At 41.8% G+C, this 23,533-nt stretch overlaps 1 protein-coding gene and 1 long non-coding RNA gene across 2 annotated transcripts; both read left to right on the top strand.

Annotated features, from left to right (window-relative positions):
• The first annotated feature begins 7,386 nt into the window (after positions 1-7,386).
• On the top strand, positions 7,387-8,044 carry LOC119765612. The gene is made up of 2 exons (XR_005276849.1): positions 7,387-7,749; positions 7,806-8,044. It is a non-coding gene; the product is annotated as an uncharacterized LOC119765612 (long non-coding RNA).
• Positions 8,045-10,150: 2,106 nt separating this feature from the next.
• On the top strand, positions 10,151-10,828 carry LOC119769963. The gene is made up of 2 exons (XM_038263883.1): positions 10,151-10,185; positions 10,285-10,828. Exon 2 carries the CDS (start codon positions 10,385-10,387, stop codon positions 10,826-10,828), a length of 444 nt encoding a protein of 147 aa, XP_038119811.1. The 5' UTR covers positions 10,151-10,185; positions 10,285-10,384.
• Positions 10,829-23,533: the final 12,705 nt, after the last annotated feature.

Here is a 23,533-nt window from a genome sequence, read left to right as displayed (position 1 = left end):
GTTCGATTCCACAGCCCGCGAATCGTGTTGCATCTACATTTTCTTGCCCAACGCAGTGGCGCTTCACTTCACCGCCTGCTCATTCCGGCGGCGTTGTTGCCAGCAGATTTGTCTTCGGGGACGGATTCAAGCTATTTGTATTTCGTGGGCGTGTTAGTGCAGCATCTCAGTCGTCCTTCCAAGGGTACCCGCAAGGACGTGGCCTTCCTTCGAGTCTGTGACCGAGTAGCGTCGTTATTGCCGATGGATGCTGACGCTTGACCGTTGAAGACCCCGGTCCTCCGTCTTCACCCTTCTTACTGTTCAGCTCCTGCTGCTGCTCCAACTCTTGCAGCTTCCTGGCCGCGCCCTGCTTGCGTTCCATCTTCTTTTGCTGGTACTTCTCGAGACGCAATTTAAGACGGTCCTTGGCCTCGGCGTCCAGTCCAAGACCTCCGACGCCGGCGTGGCCATTTTTCGAGGGCTATGGTGGTTGACTGACGGTCGATGGTGGGCCGCTGAACGACAATCTCCGGCTCCATGAAAGAAGGCGCCGCCGATGATCGTCGTGATCCTGGTGCTGGTCACGTTGCTGCCGGGTGGCCAACCTTGGAGGTTGCATTTGTCCGCGATGTCATGTGATTGATTATTCGTACCGTTGCCGCTGCCGCCCGAGACGTTCGGTAGCATACCGTTGTATCTGCCTCCGCCAACACTGTTGTTTCGTATTCCACGATTGTCCCGGTTGTCGTTCATCGGTCCCGACGAAGGTGGACCGTCCGACGAAGACGGTGGCGATCCGGAACTTTCTCCTGCGCCTTCGCTGCCACAATACATGGACGGTGACATCAGCGCACGGAACTGCGGCGTTAACGGAGCTTGCTACAGTTTAGGACCGGCCTTTCGGTTCTGGACGGCATCATCCTGTTAACGGCTTGGGCGACGGCACAGTACGGACCATGGAACTGCTAGGGACGAAAGCGTCCACCCTGAAGAAATTTTTGGAAACAATTATTTTGTATTCCTAGGCAATAGAAATTTAAATCTAAGTCAGAAAAAGTCAGGAGGCGGCGTCCTCTTAGCCATAAATGCCAGACTTAATCCAAAAGAAATTGTAACTGAAAAACATTTTCAATTTGAACAAGTCTGGGCCAAAGCCACTATTGCAGGCCAAGTACACATTTTTGCATCAGTATACTTTCCGCCGGACCATGCAAATAAACAGTCGTATGAACTATTCTTTAAAACAGTAGAAATCATAACATCAAAATGGAACCGGAAGTAAAACTTCACATTTATGGCGACTTTAATCAAAGCAAAGTCGAATTTATATCTGACCAAGAAAATGAAGCAATTCTTCTCCCAGTCATTGGGGAAAATGAAACATTGCATTTTCTCTTTGACAATATTGCAAATTATGGACTTTTCCAAATCAATCATGTAAAAACCAAAGAAATTCATTTTTAGACCTTTTATTCACTAACTGTATTGAAGACTTTCATGTACAAGAATCTGTAACCCCCCTTTGGAAGAATGAAGTCTTCCATACAGCAATTGAATATTCTATTTATGTCCATAAAAACACTTTGCCCATTGACTGGGAATATGAAGAAGTCCTGGAATACAATAAAACAAACTTTGTAGAAGCCAAACGTAAACTACTTGCAATTGACTGGCAAAATTTATTTAATAATGAAGGAAATGTCGACGAATTAGTAGGAAAATTCTATACGGAAATTAACACTATAACATCTGAAACCGTACCTACTAGAAGAAGACGACGTAATAACACAGGCAATAAATACCCAGTGTGGTTCACTCCACAACTAAGAAATTTAAAAAATAGAAAACAAAAAGCCTACAAACTATACAGAAACAATACCAATGACACAAATCTTCTGAATTATCTGAATATTTCCGACCATTTTTTTTCGGCACTCAATTCTGCCAACGAAGAATATAATAGTAAAGTCGAATCTGAAGTCAAATCATGCCCGAAAAATTTCTTTAATTACGTAAAATCCAAATCCAAAAGTAGTAACTTCCCATCGCAAATGCAACTGGACGAAAATGTAGGCAGTAACTCAAAAGAAATTTGCAATCTTTTTTCAAAATTTTTCAAAGAAGTATACACCTCATTTTCCGAAGAAGACCGCGACCGCGACTATTTTTCATATATACCAGAATTTCCAAATGACGTCTCAGTCAATTCTTTGTCAGAAACGGAAGTACGCCAGGCATTGAAGGACTTAGACTCATCAAAAGGACCAGGACCCGACGGAATAGCACCTGCATTCCTAAAGAACCTTGCAGAAGAATTGACATTTCCACTGCATTATCTCTTCAACATGTCAATAAATACTGGAAAATTCCCACAAACATGGAAAAAGTCTTTTTTGGTGCCTATTTTCAAATCAGGCCCAAAATCAGACATACGTAATTATCGCGGAATTGCCCTTTGTCTTGCATTCCAAAACTTTTCGAATCTATTATAAATGAAAAATCTTTCAGCAAGTAAAAACCGCATCACATGTAAACAGAACGGCTTTTTTAAAGGCCGCTCTACTAGCACCAACCTTTTAGAATTTGTAAATTTTACACTGAATGCAATGCATAATCGCAATTTCGTAGAAGCAATTTACACAGACTTTAGTAAGGCATTTGACAGAATCGACATACCATTATTAATCTTCAAACTGCAGAAAATTGGAATTCAACCGAATCTTTTGGAATGGCTTAAGTCATATTTGACTAAGCGCGAACAAATTGTTCGCTTCCAAAATGTACTATCGGAATCAATTCACGTCACCTCTGGGGTTCCGCAAGGATCCCATCTAGGACCTCTTCTTTTCATCTTGTATGTAAACGACATTTCCTTCATTCTTAAAAAAATTAACGTACTTGTATATGCAGACGACATGAAATTGTATATGGAAATAGGAAATGCCAACGACAGTCATGTATTCCAAAACGAAATTAATCTTTTCTACACATGGTGTAGTAAAAGCCTACTCCAATTGAATGTAAAGAAATGTAATTCCATTGCCTTCAGCAGAAAACATGAAACACCAAACATAACAGTATTATTAGGAAACCAACCAGTAGAAAAATGCAAAGTAGTACGTGATCTAGGTGTCATCCTAGACTCACAACTAACTTTGTAGAACACTATAACACAATAATAAACAAGGCAAAAGTACATTAGGCTTTATAAAGCGCTTTGCATTCAACTTCCAGGACCCGTATACTATTAAATTACTCTATATAACGTATGTCAGGCCACTCTTGGAATACTGTAGTATCGTCTGGAATCCATACTATGCCGTACACCAAGCACGTATTGAATCTGTCCAAAAACAATTCTTACTGTACGCACTACGTAAACTTAACTGGACTGCATTTCCTCTCCCATCGTATGAAGCACGCTGCATGCTCATAAACATACAATCATTACAAGAACGTCGTAAATTTGCCATGCTCTCTTTCATCAACGACATTATTTCTCAACGCATACAGTCAGCAGCATTATTGTCAGAAATACGCAATAGTATTCATGAACCAAGCCGTACTCTTAGACATTCACCACTTTTTAGAATAACTGCATACACGACAAATTATTTAAAAAAATCGCCATTAAATCAAATGATGCGCTTTTATAATGAAAATTCACAGTACATACATTTCGACATGTCTAAACCGGAACTACGAAAAAATCTATACAATAGAAATAATATCTAGTATGTAAGAAAATTGTAAGTAGTCTACATAAGCTTGACGAATAAACAATAAACAGGCTAGTTGACGAGGGCCCGTGAGATGTCAATTGCAACGGCGTCACCGCCCAGGAGGAGACGCGGTTTGAGCATAAGTTTTCGTTTAACGTGCAGAGCGTCCGGCAGATTACGGCAGATTAGGTCCTTATCAGTGTTTTTCTCCGTTTGGTTGACGATGGTTGGTGTAAGCACGAACCAGTCGGTCGTTTTCGAAGTGTTAGGCCATATCGGAGACGCCCATCTCAGTGAAAACGACTTCCGGCTAGAGGGCAACCATGTACCTCCTGCAGCAGCTTGCTAAAGTCCTGATCCAATCCAACAGAACGAATAGGGTTTCTCGATGTACATTCGCATCTTGGGTAGGGTTATGTCCTTGTTCTTCATGACTCCACGTAGCATTTCGGCGAATGGCGGCCGGTGCTGATTTTGGCGTAACGGAAGTTTATAACAAGGCAGCTTCTACTTTTTCCTGTCAACGAGGCGGCACGCCTCCGATGGATCCTCAGCTTCTTGATCATCTGTTGACATCCTGCGGGGTCATCGAAAATTCAGCACGTAACCTTTTCTTTCATTCCCGGACCGACGTCCTGATCGATGCACAGAACCCACTTTCTGGAGATTAAAAAAAATAACCTGGAAGAAGGAACAATTAGTTCGTGTTGAGAAATGTCAAGAAAGGTTGTTTTACCTAAGCTCCCGCTGCACTGGTTTCGCTGCCATCTGCTGCTCCTGGGCCATCTCCAAGTGGAACAGTTGCAAGGCCAAAAGATCCGACTCCAGCTTTGAATCCACAGCCCGGATATAAACACGTCTAATGACTGTTGTCGTCGCTCGAAACGCATTGATTCAACTGCAGCGTTGTACGGTCACCGTCGCCGCCCATCTTGCTGGATGACTCCGGGCACGGCTGCTGAAGCGATCGTCCTCCTCGGAGTCGATGTGACGCTTCATGATCTCCCGGGGACCATATCGCTGTCACCATCGTCCCGGTCGCTACGATCAATTTCCCGACGAAGCTGCTGGCCCGCTGGTTGAACCTTGCCCTTTGCTGGGTGTGAATGAACCGCGCATAGTATCGCTCGTGCCGTCACCCTGCTGCTGCTAAATATTGGCCTGATGTTCACCGGCGGTAGCGGCTCCCGGGCCCGCTTCTCGACGGATTCGTTTCCGGGTACCAGCTAGCAGTTTTGCTGTCTTCATGGGATGCCACCGGAGTCGGCCACATGGAACGATCGTGCAGCTTCTGGAAGCCGGGTTGCGGTGTTGATCCCAGTGGTGGGTGAGATTTTTCTCCTCCGGCTTGGACGTTAACGGAGCGGTTGGTCAGCTTTTCAATCTTTGAACTTTGAACTAGATGTAGTTCTTGCTCACCATAGTTGTCCCCAAAACTGAGCTCTAGCGCCAGCGCCGTCACTGGCCACACTCCAGTATTGTGACGTTTCCTACGCGTCGAAGGTGTCGGTCATTTTTGACGTTGAACTGACCGGCCCAAACGCGTTTGCATCACACCGGAACATTTCGCAGTATCGTCAACGTAGCAAGCGGGCACAAGCTGAAAAAGAATAACTACAATAATTTGGTTGAACCAGGGTTGAATTTGTGTTGGTCGTTACCAGGAGAGGCCGGAACACTCATTCAATCGGCAATGGGATCGGGATTGACCAATCGGAGGTTTGCAAGTAGGAAATCGCTGCTAATTTTTTTTTCAGAAAACCGTTTACAAAAATGTTACAAAAAATTAACAAGTGTGATCATATCATGAAAGATCCTTGAATTTAAAATTTACCAGAATGGATTTGAGATGATTTTGCTGTTTGGATACCGCCGTCACGCCTCGCCGACTCCCTATCATAACCTTCACTCTCATCGTTTTCTCCACCATTACGTCATCGGAGAAGTCCCGGCTGTTGCCGATTCTGCTGATTTATGTCCGAGTATGGCTTATTCAATTAAGCTCGGAGTCGCTGATATTCTGGAGGAGAGAGGAAAATAATGCAATTATGACTAATTGTTTAAATTAATTTTAACTTGTTCTCCCAAAATACACGTAATACAAACTTACCTAAGAACCTGTGTTGTCATGTTCCGTTTCAAAACAGAAGACACCAGCATAGCCTCCAAAGCCGCCGTGCTATTGAAATTGTCTCGATTTGACCAACTCAAGTCGCCGACTCCGACCATTTTGTCGTCCTGCAGATTGTTTGCCAACGAGCGATGATTCGACGACTTTCTCCGCCCTCTTGACCTTGGTCAGTTTGTCGATGGCTAACGCTTTCGGCAACTTCTGCCTGCTTCAGGACACCGAGTCGTTCAGCCTCGGTGCTCCTCTTCACCACCAGCGGTTCCATTTCGACTAAGCTCATTTCTCCGGCCAGATCCTTTACCACCGGTTTGGGGACTTCGAAACGAAAATGGCGAGTTCCTAATGGTCCAGGTCTTAAAGTTTGGCTCTCGGCTTGTCTGCGGCCAACGATTTTTTTGGTGCCTTCCCGTCATTCTTGACGGTGCCACGGAACTGTCATCGGAAGCTAAACTGTTACGGTAGGTCTTCTTGGCGGCCGGTGTCCTCTTGGGCGTATTGGAAGAATACTTCGAAGCACGACGCCACTGCGTTCGGTGAACCTCGCCAGAACCACTTCAGCTTCCCATTATCCGTCTGTTGAACTGGCCGCCCCAAGTGATTGTCGCCCTACTCAGGAGCCTACTGCCGTTTCTACGCTCTCTGGACTGCCGTTTTACGGCGATATGATGTATACGCCATTGAGGTGATTTTTTTTATTGTTATTATAGAGACTTTACACCATTGTGCATTCATCTCTTCAAGGTGGATAGTGAAAGAGGAAAGATTACAGAGTTTAAAATCACTTCAATAATTATTACCATGCCTTTTTTCTAACGATTTCTGTCTATGTTTCAAATATTTAGCGGAATATTTAAAGAGTGAATTATCAAGTTCTTCAAGTTTATCTTCATTCTCTTCTTCCAGGGATTTAGAAGTTATCTCACAACATTTTTTCTTATAATATTTTGCTTTTATGACATCTTCATCTTCTTCATCTGTTTCTTCTGTAGCCATCTCTCTTCGTTTTTTTGTTAGTTCGTCTTCCGCGTCCAAATATGCCTGTAAGCGCTTTCGGCGGCGGGTGTGCTTAGAAAGCACGGTCTCGAATCCATCGTTGTCTTCTTCGTCAATTTCACTTGTTTCCATTGCATTTTGTTCTGGTTTACTGTTGTTGCTTTTACTGCTGCTGCTGCTTGGCTCGGGTTCAATCGGTTGTTTACTGCTTTTTTGGTTCACCTTTTTACTCTAATCCGCACATTTTTTGTTCTTTGCTTTCAGTTTGCAAAGCGATTTTTTGCCTATAATCGTCACTGCTGCAGCAGCATTGTTTACAGTGATTGATTTCGGCGTTGGCTGTTTCAGCAACATCCGCAGGGTCCGAACTCCATTTGAGATCCCTGGGAAGAAGTTAATCCAGCGGTCGTTGGTGATGGTCAAAACATCGCCGTATTTACTCTGTAGAAACTGTTAAAAAGTACAATAAAAATGTGGCCCCTACAAAATTTCTTGTTTTTTCCTATTCTCTACGATTTTAAACCACAAACATCATTTGGCCGAAAAAATAGCAATAAAAAATCACTACCCAAGTAACCATCCAGCACTAGCAAAAAGTCAGAAATCGGCAACAGATTGGCATTCCATTGCTAATTAGTCATGCAACAGCATTTACAAATGCAATTCAGCACTAATTCAACTGCACTGTTCAAAGCTGATTAAATGCTGTTTAAGTGCAACTGCTAGCAACACTGTCATACGTTTTTCCATCAAACTAGCAACATTGTTCTCATTCTGAGAGAAGAGTGAAAGAGAGAGTGCGAGAAAACAACAACCTTCTCACTTTCTCGCTTTGCACCAAAAAATAAACAATGATTGAAAGCTGTCGAAGCCAGCCGGCTCAAAACCTTTTTCATCTCGCTTTGCATCATCATCATCCTCGTAAGTATTTAACAAGTATTTATTTATATAACTTAATAAAAATTAATTCTTCACAGCTAACACGTACCAGTGCCATTCCACCTTGTTGGTTGACCGCAACAATAAGCCGCATGCAGAAATGGCGTTTTTGTCCTGCTGGTGGGTCCGGATTCCCCCGCCGAACTAAGCGGGCGGCGGACATTTAATTAGATCTCTTCAAGCCAGTTCAATCAGAAAGGCTTTCAAAATTGTATGTGGTAATTAGATTATTATATTTTTTCATGAATAAAAGACATCTTTAGACCATCGTCAAAAACTGTTTTCTTAAGTGCCCTTTCCAACAGGGTGAAAGAGTAAACACAAGAAGTTGCTTGGCATTCTTATAAGTGGCTGCATATATGTCTCTAAAACCAGCTAGGAAAACCATCTCTTATTTAGGTGAGAAGGCACGAGCTCGGCAATCAACAGCGACGGCAACATCTTGCATCTGGCTTCACATCCCAATCTCATCAACTTCAACCAAAAAAATCGACTTCACAAACTCGGTCAGCTGAGTCGATAATGTAGTAAAAAGACAAACCAAAATAGAATAGTGAGAATGGGGAAGGCGAGAGAGAACGTAATATTTTTGTCTCTCTCATTTTTTGACATTTTCTGCAGGGGTGGACACCAACAGTAGGGGCCAGCACTAAACCGGCCGAGTAAAGTCCAAACTCGGTCATTGTCCAGCACTGAAGTAGCTGTTAGGGCTGATCTCAAAACTTCTTAGCTTTTGCTGGTAGCTGTGAAAGCGCTTTCAGTGCTGAATAGTGACCATGCCTGCCTGTGTGGATCAATCGGACCGCGCACTGGACTCACAATCCAGAGGTCGCCGGTTCGAATCCCGGGGCGGACGCAAAAAATTCTAAGTGTAAATATAGGTATTCGGTGCCCTCTCCCCGTGCCCATACCTTCACACTTAGGAGACCCGGGAGGCGGAGTCTTGTCGCAAAAAAAGAACGATACACGCCTGTGGATCCGTTGACGAAACCGCAAGGTTTAAGAGGGCCACATTATAAGGTGTTACGTCGATTCCGTTTTTTTTTCCATAGTGACCATGTTTTAGTGCTGGATGGTTACTTGGGTACTTTTCCTTCCCAATGATGTATGTATACATTGCTCGATCAATGCAGGCTATATTTTTTGTTCCAGCTATTTTGACAGCTGAGCGGATTCCTTAATGCATTGTCCACGTGGTTGCTTTAAGAGGGGGGAGGGTATTAAGGGAGCGTCCTTTTATTACGTAACGCAGATGCTATAAAAAAAATGTTTATTGTTTATTCGTCAAGCTTATGTAGACTACTTACAATTTTCTTACATACTAGATATTATTTCTATTGTATAGATTTTTTCGTAGTTCCGGTTTAGACATGTCGAAATGTATGTACTGTGAATTTTCATTATAAAAGCGCATCATTTGATTTAATGGCGAATTTTTTAAATAATTTGTCGTGTATGCAGTTATTCTAAAAAGTGGTGAATGTCTAAGAGTACGGCTTGGTTCATGAATACTATTGCGTATTTCTGACAATAATGCTGCTGACTGTATGCGTTGAGAAATAATGTCGTTGATGAAAGAGAGCATGGCAAATTTACGACGTTCTTGTAATGATTGTATGTTTATGAGCATGCAGCGTGCTTCATACGATGGGAGAGGAAATGCAGTCCAGTTAAGTTTACGTAGTGCGTACAGTAAGAATTGTTTTTGGAAAGATTCAATACGTGCTTGGTGTATGGCATAGTATGGATTCCAGACGATACTACAGTATTCCAAGAGTGGCCTGACATACGTTATATAGAGTAATTAAATTTAATTTGGAAGTTGAATGCAAAGCGCTTTATAAAGCCTAATGTACTTTTTGCCTTGTTTATTATTGTGTTATAGTGTTCTACAAAAGTTAGTTGTGAGTCTAGGATGACACCTAGATCACGTACTACTTTGCATTTTTCTACTGGTTGGTTTCCTAATAATACTGTTATGTTTGGTGTTTCATGTTTTCTGCTGAAGGCAATGGAATTACATTTATTTACATTCAATTGGAGTAGGCTTTTACTACACCATGTGTAGAAAAGATTAATTTCGTTTTGGAATACATGGCTGTCGTTGGCATTTCCTATTTCCATATACAATTTCATGTCGTCTGCATATACAAGTACGTTAATTTTTTTAAGAATGAAGGAAATGTCGTTTACATACAAGATGAAAAGAAGAGGTCCTAGATGGGATCCTTGCGGAACCCCAGAGGTGACGTGAATTGATTCCGATAGTACATTTTGGAAGCGAACAATTTGTTCGCGCTTAGTCAACTGTGTCTACTGTGGTAGTGGTAGAATGAAGTGGGTGTGAGAACGAAGAGCAAATAATCTGCAAATTTAAGCTGTTTTTTGCCGTATTATCAACGGGTAGTGATCGCGATCGTAAGTTGCCGTGCGTAGCACCTGGGACGACGTTATCTATTTGATCCACCCACTGTGAAAGCACAAAATCGTGAAAAAAGAAACGCATATTGTGTTTAGAATAATACCACTTCATCGTCGTCGATCACGTGCGATCAGTTATCGTTTTTCGATCACTACCATCATCTTCGGTCAACTGTGGTCACGTTGCAGCTACGAAATGTCGGAGAATGATAAGAAACGCAACAAGCCTGATGATACCAATACATCGCCGATCCAAGACATCTCCAATCGCGACCTGGCTAAGCTGATTGCGGAGCAGACCAAAACAACAAAACAACAGTTCAACCAACTAGGAGAAGAACTTCGCAATGAGCTGAAACAAGGACTGATGGGGATCAACCAGGAGCTTAGGGATGTCAGATCTAGCTTGGAGCAGATAAAACTGGATGTTATGGACAACACCGAGGCGATTGCTCGCACTGAGCGATCCAGCGACCTGATCGTCAGCGGAGTGCCGTACACCCGTGAAGAAGACCTGTACAGCTATTTTCGGCATTGGTGTCTGGCCTTGGGATACACTCAGCACTCAGTTCCTTCCGTGGATATTCGACGCCTCACCAGGGTACCTCTTGTCGTGCCCGTACACGACAGCCTTTATTAATAAATTTATATTTATATACATTTATTTTTTTATGCGGTCCCACCACCCTCTCCTCGCATAAATCTAATCTTCGCCGCCATTTTCGGCGGCTCATCACTACTGCACATTTTCTTTTAAACGTCTTTTCCTTGGTCTTTTCCGTCTCGTTTCGCGTCCGTCCGATCCAAAACTCGTTTGTAAACTGAAGAGCCGAACTCGTTTGCAGCACGTTTGGACTCGATTCCATGCACTCTCACTTTCTCTCTCTCTCTCTCTCTTTCGCTCTTGTTTCCATCTGTCAGAGTTTGCTCTCTTTTCGCGAAACTCAACCGGTTCAACGTATCAACCGGTTCAAATCGTCGAATGACACAGATCAAAACTATAAAGACTGAAAGATTGATAGTTCATAAATGATTTTGTATTTGTTTTGGCTTAATGTCAAAACATTTATTCTTCAATATTGCTATGAATTGATACTGGCTGGTCCTATTCCCTACATTCTCCTTCTCCTCCACTCTAAATATAGTGGATTTTGAACACATGTATGATCGAAGTGTCAACAAATATAATTAGATTGCTCTTTGATTTATTTTTTTTTTCAAACAAGTATTTAATAACAGAACACGAAATAAAGAAAATACTGTCAGAACAAAAATGTATCACATTCAAATCGATGATGTAAAAAAAAACAATTTAGCAACTCATTTCATTCCGTATAATGTAAAACTTTGAAAAGCCTAAGTACATAGCAATAAATCCGATGGTAAGCAAAATAAACACTTAATATTACACACTGCATCTACATTTTTTTTGCAAACACAAAAAAAAAGTTGCAATCGACGGGATTCAAACCCAGCACCAACCGTAAGGACTGGCGCCTTAGCCCACTCGGCCATCAGACCGATGTAAAGCTCTATGAGCTTGACATTTCGGTCAAGTAGGTTTTCCATACTGATGGGCTACATATTTCAGGGTGTAAAATCACATTAAATGGCATACAATAATGCAATATTTATTTTACACCCAGGCTTTTACACGCAGCTGGATTACTACTTTTTAAGCTGTGTAATTCTTGTAGACTCGTAAAGACTCGCAAATGCTTCCCATCGCCAATGATGTCCATTGCCAAGACTAAGTCATTGTCATTGCTTTTCAGTTTCCTTTACTTAAGTCGTAAATACTCTTGAATTACTTCCATCGCAAACGCTAATAATCGCCAATGCTGTTCATCGCAATGACTCGCAAATGCTGTACGGCGCAAATGCTATTCGTTCAAACCGCTTTTACTGTCCATCGTAAAGACTCGCGAATGCTGTCCGTCGCAAACGCTAATAATCGCCAATGCTTCCGTCGCAAAGACTCGCGAATTGCTTCCATCGCAAACGCTAAAAGTCGCCAATGCTTCCGTCGCAAAGACTCGCAAGTGCTTCCATCGCAAATGCTAATCAATCGCCTTTACTTCCGTCGTAAAGACTTGCGAATTGCTTCCATCGCAAACGCTAAAAGTCGCCAATGCTTCCGTCGCAAAGACTCGCAAGTGCTTCCGTCGCAAATGCTAATCAATCGCCTTTACTTCCGTCGTAAAGACTCGCGAATTGCTTCCATCGCAAACGCTAAAAGTCGCCAATGCTTCCGTCGCAAAGACTCGCAAGTGCTTCCGTCGCAAATGCTAATCAATCGCCAATGCTGTACATCGCAATGACTCGCAAATGCTGTACGGCGCAAATGCTATTCGTTCAAACCGCCTTTACTGTCCATCGTAAAGACTCGCGAGTGCTGTCCATCGCAAACGCTAATAATCGCCAATGCTGTACATCGCAATGACTCGCAAATGCTGTACGGCGCAAATGCTATTCGTTCAAACCGCCTTTACTGTCCATCGTAAAGACTCGCGAGTGCTGTCCATCGCAAACGCTAATAATCGCCAATGCTGTACATCGTAATGACTCGCAAATGCTGTACGGCGCAAATGCTATTCGTTCAAACCGCCTTTACTGTCCATCGTAAAGACTCGCGAATGCTGTCCATCGCAAACGCTAATAATCGCCAATGCTGTACATCGCTATGACTCGCAAATGCTGTACGGCGCAAATGCTATTCGTTCAAACCGCCTTTACTGTCCATCGTAAAGACTCGCGAGTGCTGTCCATCGCAAACGCTAATAATCGCCAATGCTGTACATCGCAATGACTCGCAAATGCTGTACGGCGCAAATGCTATTCGTTCAAACCGCCTTTACTGTCCATCGTAAAGACTAGCGAGTGCTGTCCATCGCAAACGCTAATAATCGCCAATGCTGTACATCGCAATGACTCGCAAATGCTGTACGGCGCAAATGCTATTCGTTCAAACCGCCTTTACTGTCCATCGTAAAGACTCGCGAATGCTGTCCATCGCAAACGCTAATAATCGCCAATGCTGTACATCGCAATGATTCGCAAATGCTGTACGGCGTAAATGCTATTCGTTCAAACCGCCTTTACTGTCCATCGTAAAGACTCGCGAGTGCTGTCCATCGCAAACGCTAATAATCGCCAATGCTGTACATCGCAATGACTCGCAAATGCTGTACGGCGCAAATGCTATTCGTTCAAACCGCCTTTACTGTCCATCGTAAAGACTCGCGAGTGCTGTCCATCGCAAACGCTAATAATCGCCAATGCTGTACATCGCAATGACTCGCAAATGCTGTACGGCGCAAATGCTATTCGTTCAAACCGCCTTTACTGTCCATCGTAAAGACTCGCGAGTGCTGTCCATCGCAAACGCTAATAATCGCCAATGCTGTACATCGCAATGACTCGCAAATGCTGTACGGCGCAAATGCTATTCGTTCAAACCGCCTTTACTGTCCATCGTAAAGACTCGCGAGTGCTGTCCATCGCAAACGCTAATAATCGCCAATGCTGTACATCGCTATGACTCGCAAATGCTGTACGGCGCAAATGCTATTCGTTCAAACCGCCTTTACTGTCCATCGTAAAGACTCGCGAATGCTGTCCATCGCAAACGCTAATAATCGCCAATGCTGTACATCGCAATGACTCGCAAATGCTGTACGGCGCAAATGCTATTCGTTCAAACCGCCTTTACTGTCCATCGTAAAGACTCGCGAGTGCTGTCCATCGCAAACGCTAATAATCGCCAATGCTGTACATCGCAATGACTCGCAAATGCTGTACGGCGCAAATGCTATTCCGTTCAAACCGCCTTTACTGTCCATCGTAAAGACTCGCGAGTGCTGTCCATCGCAAACGCTAATAATCGCCAATGCTGTACATCGCAATGACTCGCAAATGCTGTACGGCGCAAATGCTATTCGTTCAAACCGCCTTTACTGTCCATCGTAAAGACTCGCGAATGCTGTCCATCGTAAAGACTCGCGAATGCTGTCCATCGCAAACGCTAATAATCGCCAATGCTGTACATCGCAATGACTCGCAAATGCTGTACGGCGCAAATGCTATTCGTTCAAACCGCCTTTACTGTCCATCGTAAAGACTCGCGAGTGCTGTCCATCGCAAACGCTAATAATCGCCAATGCTGTACATCGCAATGACTCGCAAATGCTGTACGGCGCAAATGCTATTCGTTCAAACCGCCTTTACTGTCCATCGTAAAGACTCGCGAGTGCTGTCCATCGCAAACGCTAATAATCGCCAATGCTGTACATCGCAATGACTCGCAAATGCTGTACGGCGCAAATGCTATTCGTTCAAACCGCCTTTACTGTCCATCGTAAAGACTCGCGAGTGCTGTCCATCGCAAACGCTAATAATCGCCAATGCTGTACATCGCAATGACTCGCAAATGCTGTACGGCGCAAATGCTATTCGTTCAAACCGCCTTTACTGTCCATCGTAAAGACTCGCGAGTGCTGTCCATCGCAAACGCTAATAATCGCCAATGCTGTACATCGCAATGACTCGCAAATGCTGTACGGCGCAAATGCTATTCGTTCAAACCGCCTTTACTGTCCATCGTAAAGACTCGCGAGTGCTGTCCATCGCAAACGCTAATAATCGCCAATGCTGTACATCGCAATGACTCGCAAATGCTGTACGGCGCAAATGCTATTCGTTCAAACCGCCTTTACTGTCCATCGTAAAGACTCGCGAGTGCTGTCCATCGCAAACGCTAATAAACGCCAATGCTGTACATCGCAATGACTCGCAAATGCTGTACGGCGCAAATGCTATTCATTCAAACCGCCTTTACTGTCCATCGTAAAGACTCGCGAATGCTGTCCATCGCAAACGCTAATAATCGCCAATGCTGTACATCGCAATGACTCGCAAATGCTGTACGGCGCAAATGCTATTCGTTCAAACCGCCTTTACTGTCCATCGTAAAGACTCGCGAATGCTGTCCATCGCAAACGCTAATAATCGCCAATGCTGTACATCGCAATGACTCGCAAATGCTGTACGGCGCAAATGCTATTCGTTCAAACCGCCTTTACTGTCCATCGTAAAGACTCGCGAGTGCTGTCCATCGCAAACGCTAATAATCGCCAATGCTGTACATCGCAATGACTCGCAAATGCTGTACGGCGCAAATGCTATTCGTTCAAACCGCCTTTACTGTCCATCGTAAAGACTCGCGAGTGCTGTCCATCGCAAACGCTAATAATCGCCAATGCTGTACATCGCAATGACTCGCAAATGCTGTACGGCGCAAATGCTATTCGTTCAAACCGCCTTTACTGTCCATCGTAAAGACTCGCGAATGCTGTCCATCGCAAACGCTAATAATCGCCAATGCTGTACATCGCAATGACTCGCAAATGCTGTACGGCGCAAATGCTATTCGTTCAAACCGCCTTTACTGTCCATCGTAAAGACTCGCGAGTGCTGTCCATCGCAAACGCTAATAATCGCCAATGCTGTACATCGCAATGACTCGCAAATGCTGTACGGCGCAAATGCTATTCGTTCAAACCGCCTTTACTGTCCATCGTAAAGACTCGCGAATGCTGTCCGTCGCAAACGCTAATAAACGCCAATGCTGTACATCGCAATGACTCGCAAATGCTGTACGGCGCAAATGCTATTCATTCAAACCGCCTTTACTGTCCATCGTAAAGACTCGCGAATGCTGTCCATCGCAAACGCTAATAATCGCCAATGCTGTACATCGCAATGACTCGCAAATGCTGTACGGCGCAAATGCTATTCGTTCAAACCGCCTTTACTGTCCATCGTAAAGACTCGCGAGTGCTGTCCATCGCAAACGCTAATAATCGCCAATGCTGTACATCGCAATGACTCGCAAATGCTGTACGGCGCCAATGCTATTCGTTCAAACCGCCTTTACTGTCCATCGTAAAGACTCGCGAGTGCTGTCCATCGCAAACGCTAATAATCGCCAATGCTGTACATCGCAATGACTCGCAAATGCTGTACGGCGCAAATGCTATTCGTTCAAACCGCCTTTACTGTCCATCGTAAAGACTCGCGAATGCTGTCCGTCGCAAACGCTAATAATCGCCAATGCTTCCGTCGCAAAGACTCGCGAATTGCTTCCATCGCAAACGCTAAAAGTCGCCAATGCTTCCGTCGCAAAGACTCGCAAGTGCTTCCATCGCAAATGCTAATCAATCGCCTTTACTTCCGTCGTAAAGACTTGCGAATTGCTTCCATCGCAAACGCTAAAAGTCGCCAATGCTTCCGTCGCAAAGACTCGCAAGTGCTTCCGTCGCAAATGCTAATCAATCGCCTTTACTTCCGTCGTAAAGACTCGCGAATTGCTTCCATCGCAAACGCTAAAAGTCGCCAATGCTTCCGTCGCAAAGACTCGCAAGTGCTTCCGTCGCAAATGCTAATCAATCGCTCTTTACTTCCGTCGTAAAGACTCGCGAATTGCTTCCATCGCAAACGCTAAAAGTCGCCAATGCTTCCGTCGCAAAGACTCTTTTTGTTTAAACGAATGCCAGTGTTTAAGTTTAATAAATCTTAGAAGTGTTTTCTACTTCCCAGTGACAGTTTTCCAGGCTGTCAGGCTCTGAGTCGCTTCAAACGTCAAAACTTTTTAATTTTTTGGGTTTTCGTCATTGTTGTTTTCTTTATATCTTGTTGAGGTCAATTATTACTTGTCTTTTTGTTTAAACGAATGCCAGTGTTTAAGTTTAATAAATCTTAGAAGTGTTTTCTACTTCCCAGTGACAGTTTTCCAGGCTGTCAGGCTCTGAGTCGCTTCAAACGTCAAAACTTTTTAATTTTTTGGGTTTTCGTCATTGTTGTTTTCTTTATATCTTGTTGAGGTCAATTATTACTTGTCTTTTTGTTTAAACGAATGCCAGTGTTTAAGTTTAATAAATCTTAGAAGTGTTTTCTACTTCCCAGTGACAGTTTTCCAGGCTGTCAGGCTCTGAGTCGCTTCAAACGTCAAAACTTTTGTTGGGTTTTCGTCATTGTTGTTTTCTTTATATCTTGTTGAGGTCAATTATTACTTGTCTTTTTGTTTAAACGAATGCCAGTGTTTAAGTTTAATACATCTTAGAAGTGTTTTCTACTTCCCAGTGACAGTTTTCCAGGCTGTCAGGCTCTGAGTCGCTTCAAACGTCAAAACTATTTAATTTTTTTGGGTTTTCGTCATTGTTGTTTTCTTTATATCTTGTTGAGGTCAATTATTACTTGTCTTTTTGTTTAAACGAATGCCAGTGTTTAAGTTTAATACATCTTAGAAGTGTTTTCTACTTCCCAGTGACAGTTTTCCAGGCTGTCAGGCTCTGAGTCGCTTCAAACGTCAAAACTATTTAATTTTTTTGGGTTTTCGTCATTGTTGTTTTCTTTATATCTTGTTGAGGTCAATTATTACTTGTCTTTTTGTTTAAACGAATGCCAGTGTTTAAGTTTAATACATCTTAGAAGTGTTTTCTACTTCCCAGTGACAGTTTTCCAGGCTGTCAGGCTCTGAGTCGCTTCAAACGTCAAAACTTTTTAATTTTTTGGGTTTTCGTCATTGTTGTTTTCTTTATATCTTGTTGAGGTCAATTATTACTTGTCTTTTTGTTTAAACGAATGCCAGTGTTTAAGTTTAATACATCTTAGAAGTGTTTTCTACTTCCCAGTGACAGTTTTCCAGGCTGTCAGGCTCTGAGTCGCTTCAAACGTCAAAACTATTTAATTTTTTGGGTTTTCGTCATTGTTGTTTTCTTTATATCTTGTTGAGGTCAATTATTACTTGTCTTTTTGTTTAAACGAATGCCAGTGTTTTAGTTTAATACATCTTAGAAGTGTTTTCTACTTCCCATTGACAGTTTTCCAGGCTGTCAGGCTCTGAGTCGCTTCAAACGTCAAAACTTTTGTTGGGGTTTCGTCATTGTTGTTTTCTTCATATCTTGTTGAAGTCAATTATTACCTGTTTGTTTGTTTTTTTTTTTTTTAACGAATACCGTTATCAATCAACTAACTTTTCTACGAATTTGAGTTCTAAAAAATCAGTACTTCTTTTTTTTCTAATTGAATCAAACTAAAACAACAACTAAATTTAGTTGATGATCATTTTTAATAAGTTTAAATACTGATGTAGTCTCATCCTAAGTAATATTTAACTTAGAAATAATTCTTCAACAATTTTCTCATACCAGAGATTATTAATTTTTTTTGGGTTTTCGTCATTGTTGTTTTCTTTATATCTTGTTGAGGTCAATTATTACTTGTCTTTTTGTTTAAACGAATGCCAGTGTTTAAGTTTGATAAATCTTAGAAGTGTTTTCTACTTCCCAGTGACAGTTTCCCAGGCTGTCAGGCTCTGAGTCGCTTCAAACGTCAAAACTTTTGTTGGGGTTTCGTCATTGTTGTTTTCTTCATATCTTGTTGAAGTCAATTATTACCTGTTTGTTTTTTTTTCTTTTTTTTAACGAATACCGTTATCAATCAACTAACTTTTCTACGAATTTGAGTTCTAAAAAATCAGTACTTCTTTTTTTTCTAATTGAATCAAACTAAAACAACAACTAAATTTAGTTGATGATCATTTTTAATAAGTTTTAATACTGATGTAGTCTCATCCTAAGTAATATTTAACTTAGAAATAATTCTTCAACAATTTTCTCATACCAGAGATTTTTGAAATCACTTCCGTAACAAGAACACATACTTTTCTAGGTGCAGAATACTCGAACCTTAGATTCATTTAATACGATTTAAATTTAAAAAAATCTTATCTGCTTAAAGAACTGATCATAGATTCACACCATACTGATATAGAAGTTCAGGGAGAATGACGATATAAATACAATATACTATACAAAACTTCGATTTACATTAGTTACGTTGCTAATATTTGATTTTTGCCCCGAACGCCTATGAAACAGCTATGAAACAACCCACGTTCATAATTTCTAATCAGAACAAACTCACCAGCGTTTCTCCTTTTCGTTAGGGGTTCCGAGCCCCTTCTCCGTTTTAGCTATTTTGTTTCAATTTATCACTGTAGAAACTTAGCACTTGGTGCATACCGGCCTGCGAAGAAAGCCTTACCGTGTGCCGCTGTAAACAGAGCACGAGCGTGACAGTTGAGTTTTCCCAACCAGACTATCACACACACACTATTGCTTTTTTTTTTGCGAATTCGCACAACATATTTAAAATCACATTTTTCGACGCCTTTAATCTTCATTTAAACTTTACCGACCGCGCCATTGTCGTGCCCGTACACGACAGCCTTTATTAATAAATTTATATTTATATACATTTATTTTTTTATGCGGTCCCACCACCCTCTCCTCGCATAAATCTAATCTTCGCCGCCATTTTCGGCGGCTCATCACTACTGCACATTTTCTTTTAAACGTCTTTTCCTTGGTCTTTTCCGTCTCGTTTCGCGTCCGTCCGATCCAAAACTCGTTTGTAAACTGAAGAGCCGAACTCGTTTGCAGCACGTTTGGACTCGATTCCATGCACTCTCACTCTCTCTCTCTCTCTTTCTTTCGCTCTTGTTTCCATCTGTCAGAGTTTGCTCTCTTTTCGCGAAACTCAACCGGTTCAACGTATCAACCGGTTCAAATCGTCGAATGACACAGATCAAAACTATAAAGACTGAAAGATTGATAGTTCATAAATGATTTTGTATTTTTTTTGGCTTAATGTCAAAACATTTATTCTTCAATATTGCTATGAATTGATACTGGCTGGTCCTATTCCCTACACCTCTGAACGATGGCAACAACTGTTTGATTCTGCTGCAGTTTGCCATCCCTAATCAGAAAAACGATTTCTACAGCAAATATTTACGCTCGCATTCGCTCACTCTGAGGCAAGTCGGGTTTCAAACGGACAGTAGAGTTTACGTCAATGAAAGCTTGACTCCGTCTGCGAGGAAAATCAAGGCCAAAGCTATGGAACTGAAGAAGGAGGAAAACTGGCCAGTGTGTTCTCCCGGAGTGGTGTGATCCATGTGAAAGCCGCTTCTTCCGACCAGAGTCTCCAGATCAAAACAACAGAAGATCTGCAACGGTTCCAACGTCAATTACCCCTTTCCAAATAGTTTTTCTTTTCCTTCATCTTCCATTCCTTTTATTCCTTTCCAATCTCCTCTCCTGAAAGTTAAACAAGCTAGACCTTTCCATTCAAGTTATTCTCGTCCTTCCAATCCTATCCTTTTTTTCCTTTGACTCCTCCTGAAAGTTATGCTGTTCGAGAAGAAGGAGTTGTATGTTGCTGTGCCGCTGTGGATGCCTGCTGCTGGTGTTGCTGTGCCGCTGGGGATGACTGCTGCTGGTGTTGCTGTAATGTTGCTGTGGCCAAATCGCTGTCGTCGCCGAAGTCGAAGATGATACAAGTATTTCTCTTATTATTATTATTGTTATTCCAAAATCATTTGTAGATGAATGCGCTTTTGTTTAAAGTATTTGTGGTTAAAGTACAGATCGTGAAGATTGTAGTCATTTTTGTTTTCTCTAAACAACTTTAAAATGCTCTTAAATCATGTTTTCTTAGTTCCTATCTGTTTTCTGTTCGATGTCGGTTGATGATTCAAGAAGCAATAACTCTAACAATTTGAGTATTCCAGGTATTGTGATGAAATCTGCTCTCATTCACAACAAACTTTCTGTATGCTGTATGAATAGCCAAAGTATATGTGCTCGAAAATTAACTGAATTGGATGAACTTCGCAATATTGCATACATTTCCAAAGTCGACGTCATGTGTGTTTGTGAGTCATGGAAATACCAAACGACGTACTTGAAATTGATGGTTATAAAATTATAAGATGTGATCGTAAAGGAAGAATTGGAGGTGGTATCTTGTTGTATGTTAAAAACTTTTTAAATTGTAAAGTCATCATATCATCACATGATATTGACAATGCACCAACTGAATTTATTTTCGTCGAAGTTTCTGTAAATCATGAAAGTTTACTCATGGGATTTATCTACAATACTCCAAATTCCGATTGCTCTCAGTTGATGATCGACTTGCTTTCCCGTAGTAATTTACAGCATGAACACATGATTATCATGGGCGATTTCAATACCAATCTTCTTGACCTGAACTCTTCTAACACAAGACGTTTTTAAAGTGTTTACAAAGTTTGTCTCTGAAACCTGTTGGAGAAATTCCTACACATTTTCACAGAACAGGAGCATCTTTGATAGATCTTTTATTAACTAACAAAAAAGAATTTATTTTGCGTTTTAACCAAGTGTCTGTACCGTTTATGTCCAATCATGATTTAATTTTTGCGTCTGTTGATGTTGATGTAAACGAAACTATTGGCACTACGCCCCCCGGGGCATGGCCTTCCTCTAACGTGGGATTTCTGCTCCAGCGCCTCTGACGAGACTGGAGAAACCGGGACCGACGTTTTACTTCACCATCCGATAGAAGCTCAGTGGATAAGGCGGGAATCGAACCCGCGTCTCATAGCATCATCGGGATCGGCAGCCGAAGCCGCTACCCCTGCGCCACGAGACCCACGATGTTGATGTTGATGTATCGAATGTTAATGAAAATATTTGTTTTCGTGATTATGGAGCGGCCGTGGCTGATTGGTTACGGTGTTCGCTTTGTAAGCGAATGGTTCTGGGTTCGATTCCCATCTGCTCCCAACGAGAAACTTAAGTACACAGAATTTGAAATGATGAATATGAACGAAAAATCAAAGTCGCTCGAGGCGGGGTTCGATCCCCCGTCCTTTGGGTTGGTAAGCAAAAATGCTAACCACTAGGCCATGACGACTTGGTGCTTGGACTGGAATTAGAATACTGTTACAGAGAGCGAGTTGTGGCGCTATAACCACGGCAAATAGTGTCCAGGGCATTCGTGGAAATACAATGTCCCATCTCAGAGGGTCCCGGAGTACCAAACCTTCTTAGCATGGTGCTCCCAACGAATACAACCAAAATCTCGGAGCGTATGGTGTGTCCCCACGCTTCTTCCTCCCTGTCGATTCAGAATTGTGTTGTTGTTCGAACACTCAGTGCTCAAACTCAACCCAATTACGAATCATCTCTGCGATACGGCTTTACGCAGTAGGCCTGGCCGCTTTAACGCTTGTGATGTTTCAATGCATTTCAATGCAATGGCGCACTACAAATGTTAATAAATGACAAGAAGATTGCTAGGCGTCATCTAACCTAAGGCACTCTCCAGGATCCCTTCGAAAGATTGGCTGCGCTAGGGTCTGATTAGATTAGATGATTAGATTAGATTTGTTTTCGTGATTATGGTCACATGAATTCGTCTCTGCTTTTAACAATGTTTGATCAGATCGATTGGAATTATTTTTTTAGCCTTGACAATCCAGATATCTTAGTAGATTTTTTCAATACAAACATTAAAAATCTGCATGATAACTGCGTTCCATTACGGAATTTTATCCAAAAACCCCATAATAAACCTTGGTTTAATGCAAACTTGTCTAAAGTAATTGTTGATAGAGATTTAGCTTTTTCTAAATGGAAACAATTTAAACGTGATAATGACCTCACGCTTTATAAAAGGCTTAGAAATAAGGCAACAAATATGATCAACAATGCCAAGAAAAATTATTTCAGCACAATGTTTGCTCAAAATTTGAACTCGAAAGAATTATGGAATAAACTCAATGCTATTGGATTTAAGAAAAAAAAATAAAAACGAAAAAAACAACCTAAATTCAGATCAAATCAATCATTTCTTTGCAAGTAATTTTTCAACTGGGATCAGTTCATCCACAACATTGAATGCTATCGCACCTGTACCTGAGGCTTTTGCTTTTAAACCTATTGAATCATATCATGTTGTTAATGCAATATATGAAATAAAATCTAATGCAGTTGGTCTGGACGAAATTCCAATTAAATTTTGCAAAGCTATAATTCCCTCATAGTTGAACCCATTCGACATATTTTTAATAAAATAATTAAAACTTGTATTTACCCCAAAGTTTGGAAAATATCGAAAGTTGTACCTATTAAAAAGAAAGGTCCTAAAATTAGTTTGGACAATTTACGTCCAATTAGCATTTTATCTGCGCTTTCTAAAGCTTTTGAAAGAGTTATTAAAAACAAATTACGGATTTTGTTTCTCGTTTTGATTTATTAACACCTTGCCAGTCGGGATATCGCCCAAGACATAGTACTAAAACAGCAATGCTAAAGATATGTGATGATATTGGTTTAGTGATAGACTCAGGTGGATACGTTGTGCTTATTCTTTAGACTATTCTAAAGCATTCGATACTATTTGTCATAAAACTTTGTGTGATAAATTAAAAATGATTTTTGGTTTTTGTCCT

Source organism: Culex quinquefasciatus, chromosome 1 (genome assembly GCF_015732765.1).
Source record: "Culex quinquefasciatus strain JHB chromosome 1, VPISU_Cqui_1.0_pri_paternal, whole genome shotgun sequence".
Classification (NCBI taxonomy): Eukaryota; Metazoa; Arthropoda; class Insecta; order Diptera; family Culicidae; genus Culex; species Culex quinquefasciatus.
The sequence above is the reverse complement of the archived record's forward strand: the minus strand, read 5'-3'. Positions and strand labels throughout refer to the sequence as shown.

What these genes read in the sequence shown, in the direction of transcription:
- LOC119769963 (XM_038263883.1), top strand. Translation starts at nt 10,385, where the DNA reads ATGTCGGAGAATGATAAGAAACGCAACAAGCCTGATGATACCAATACA.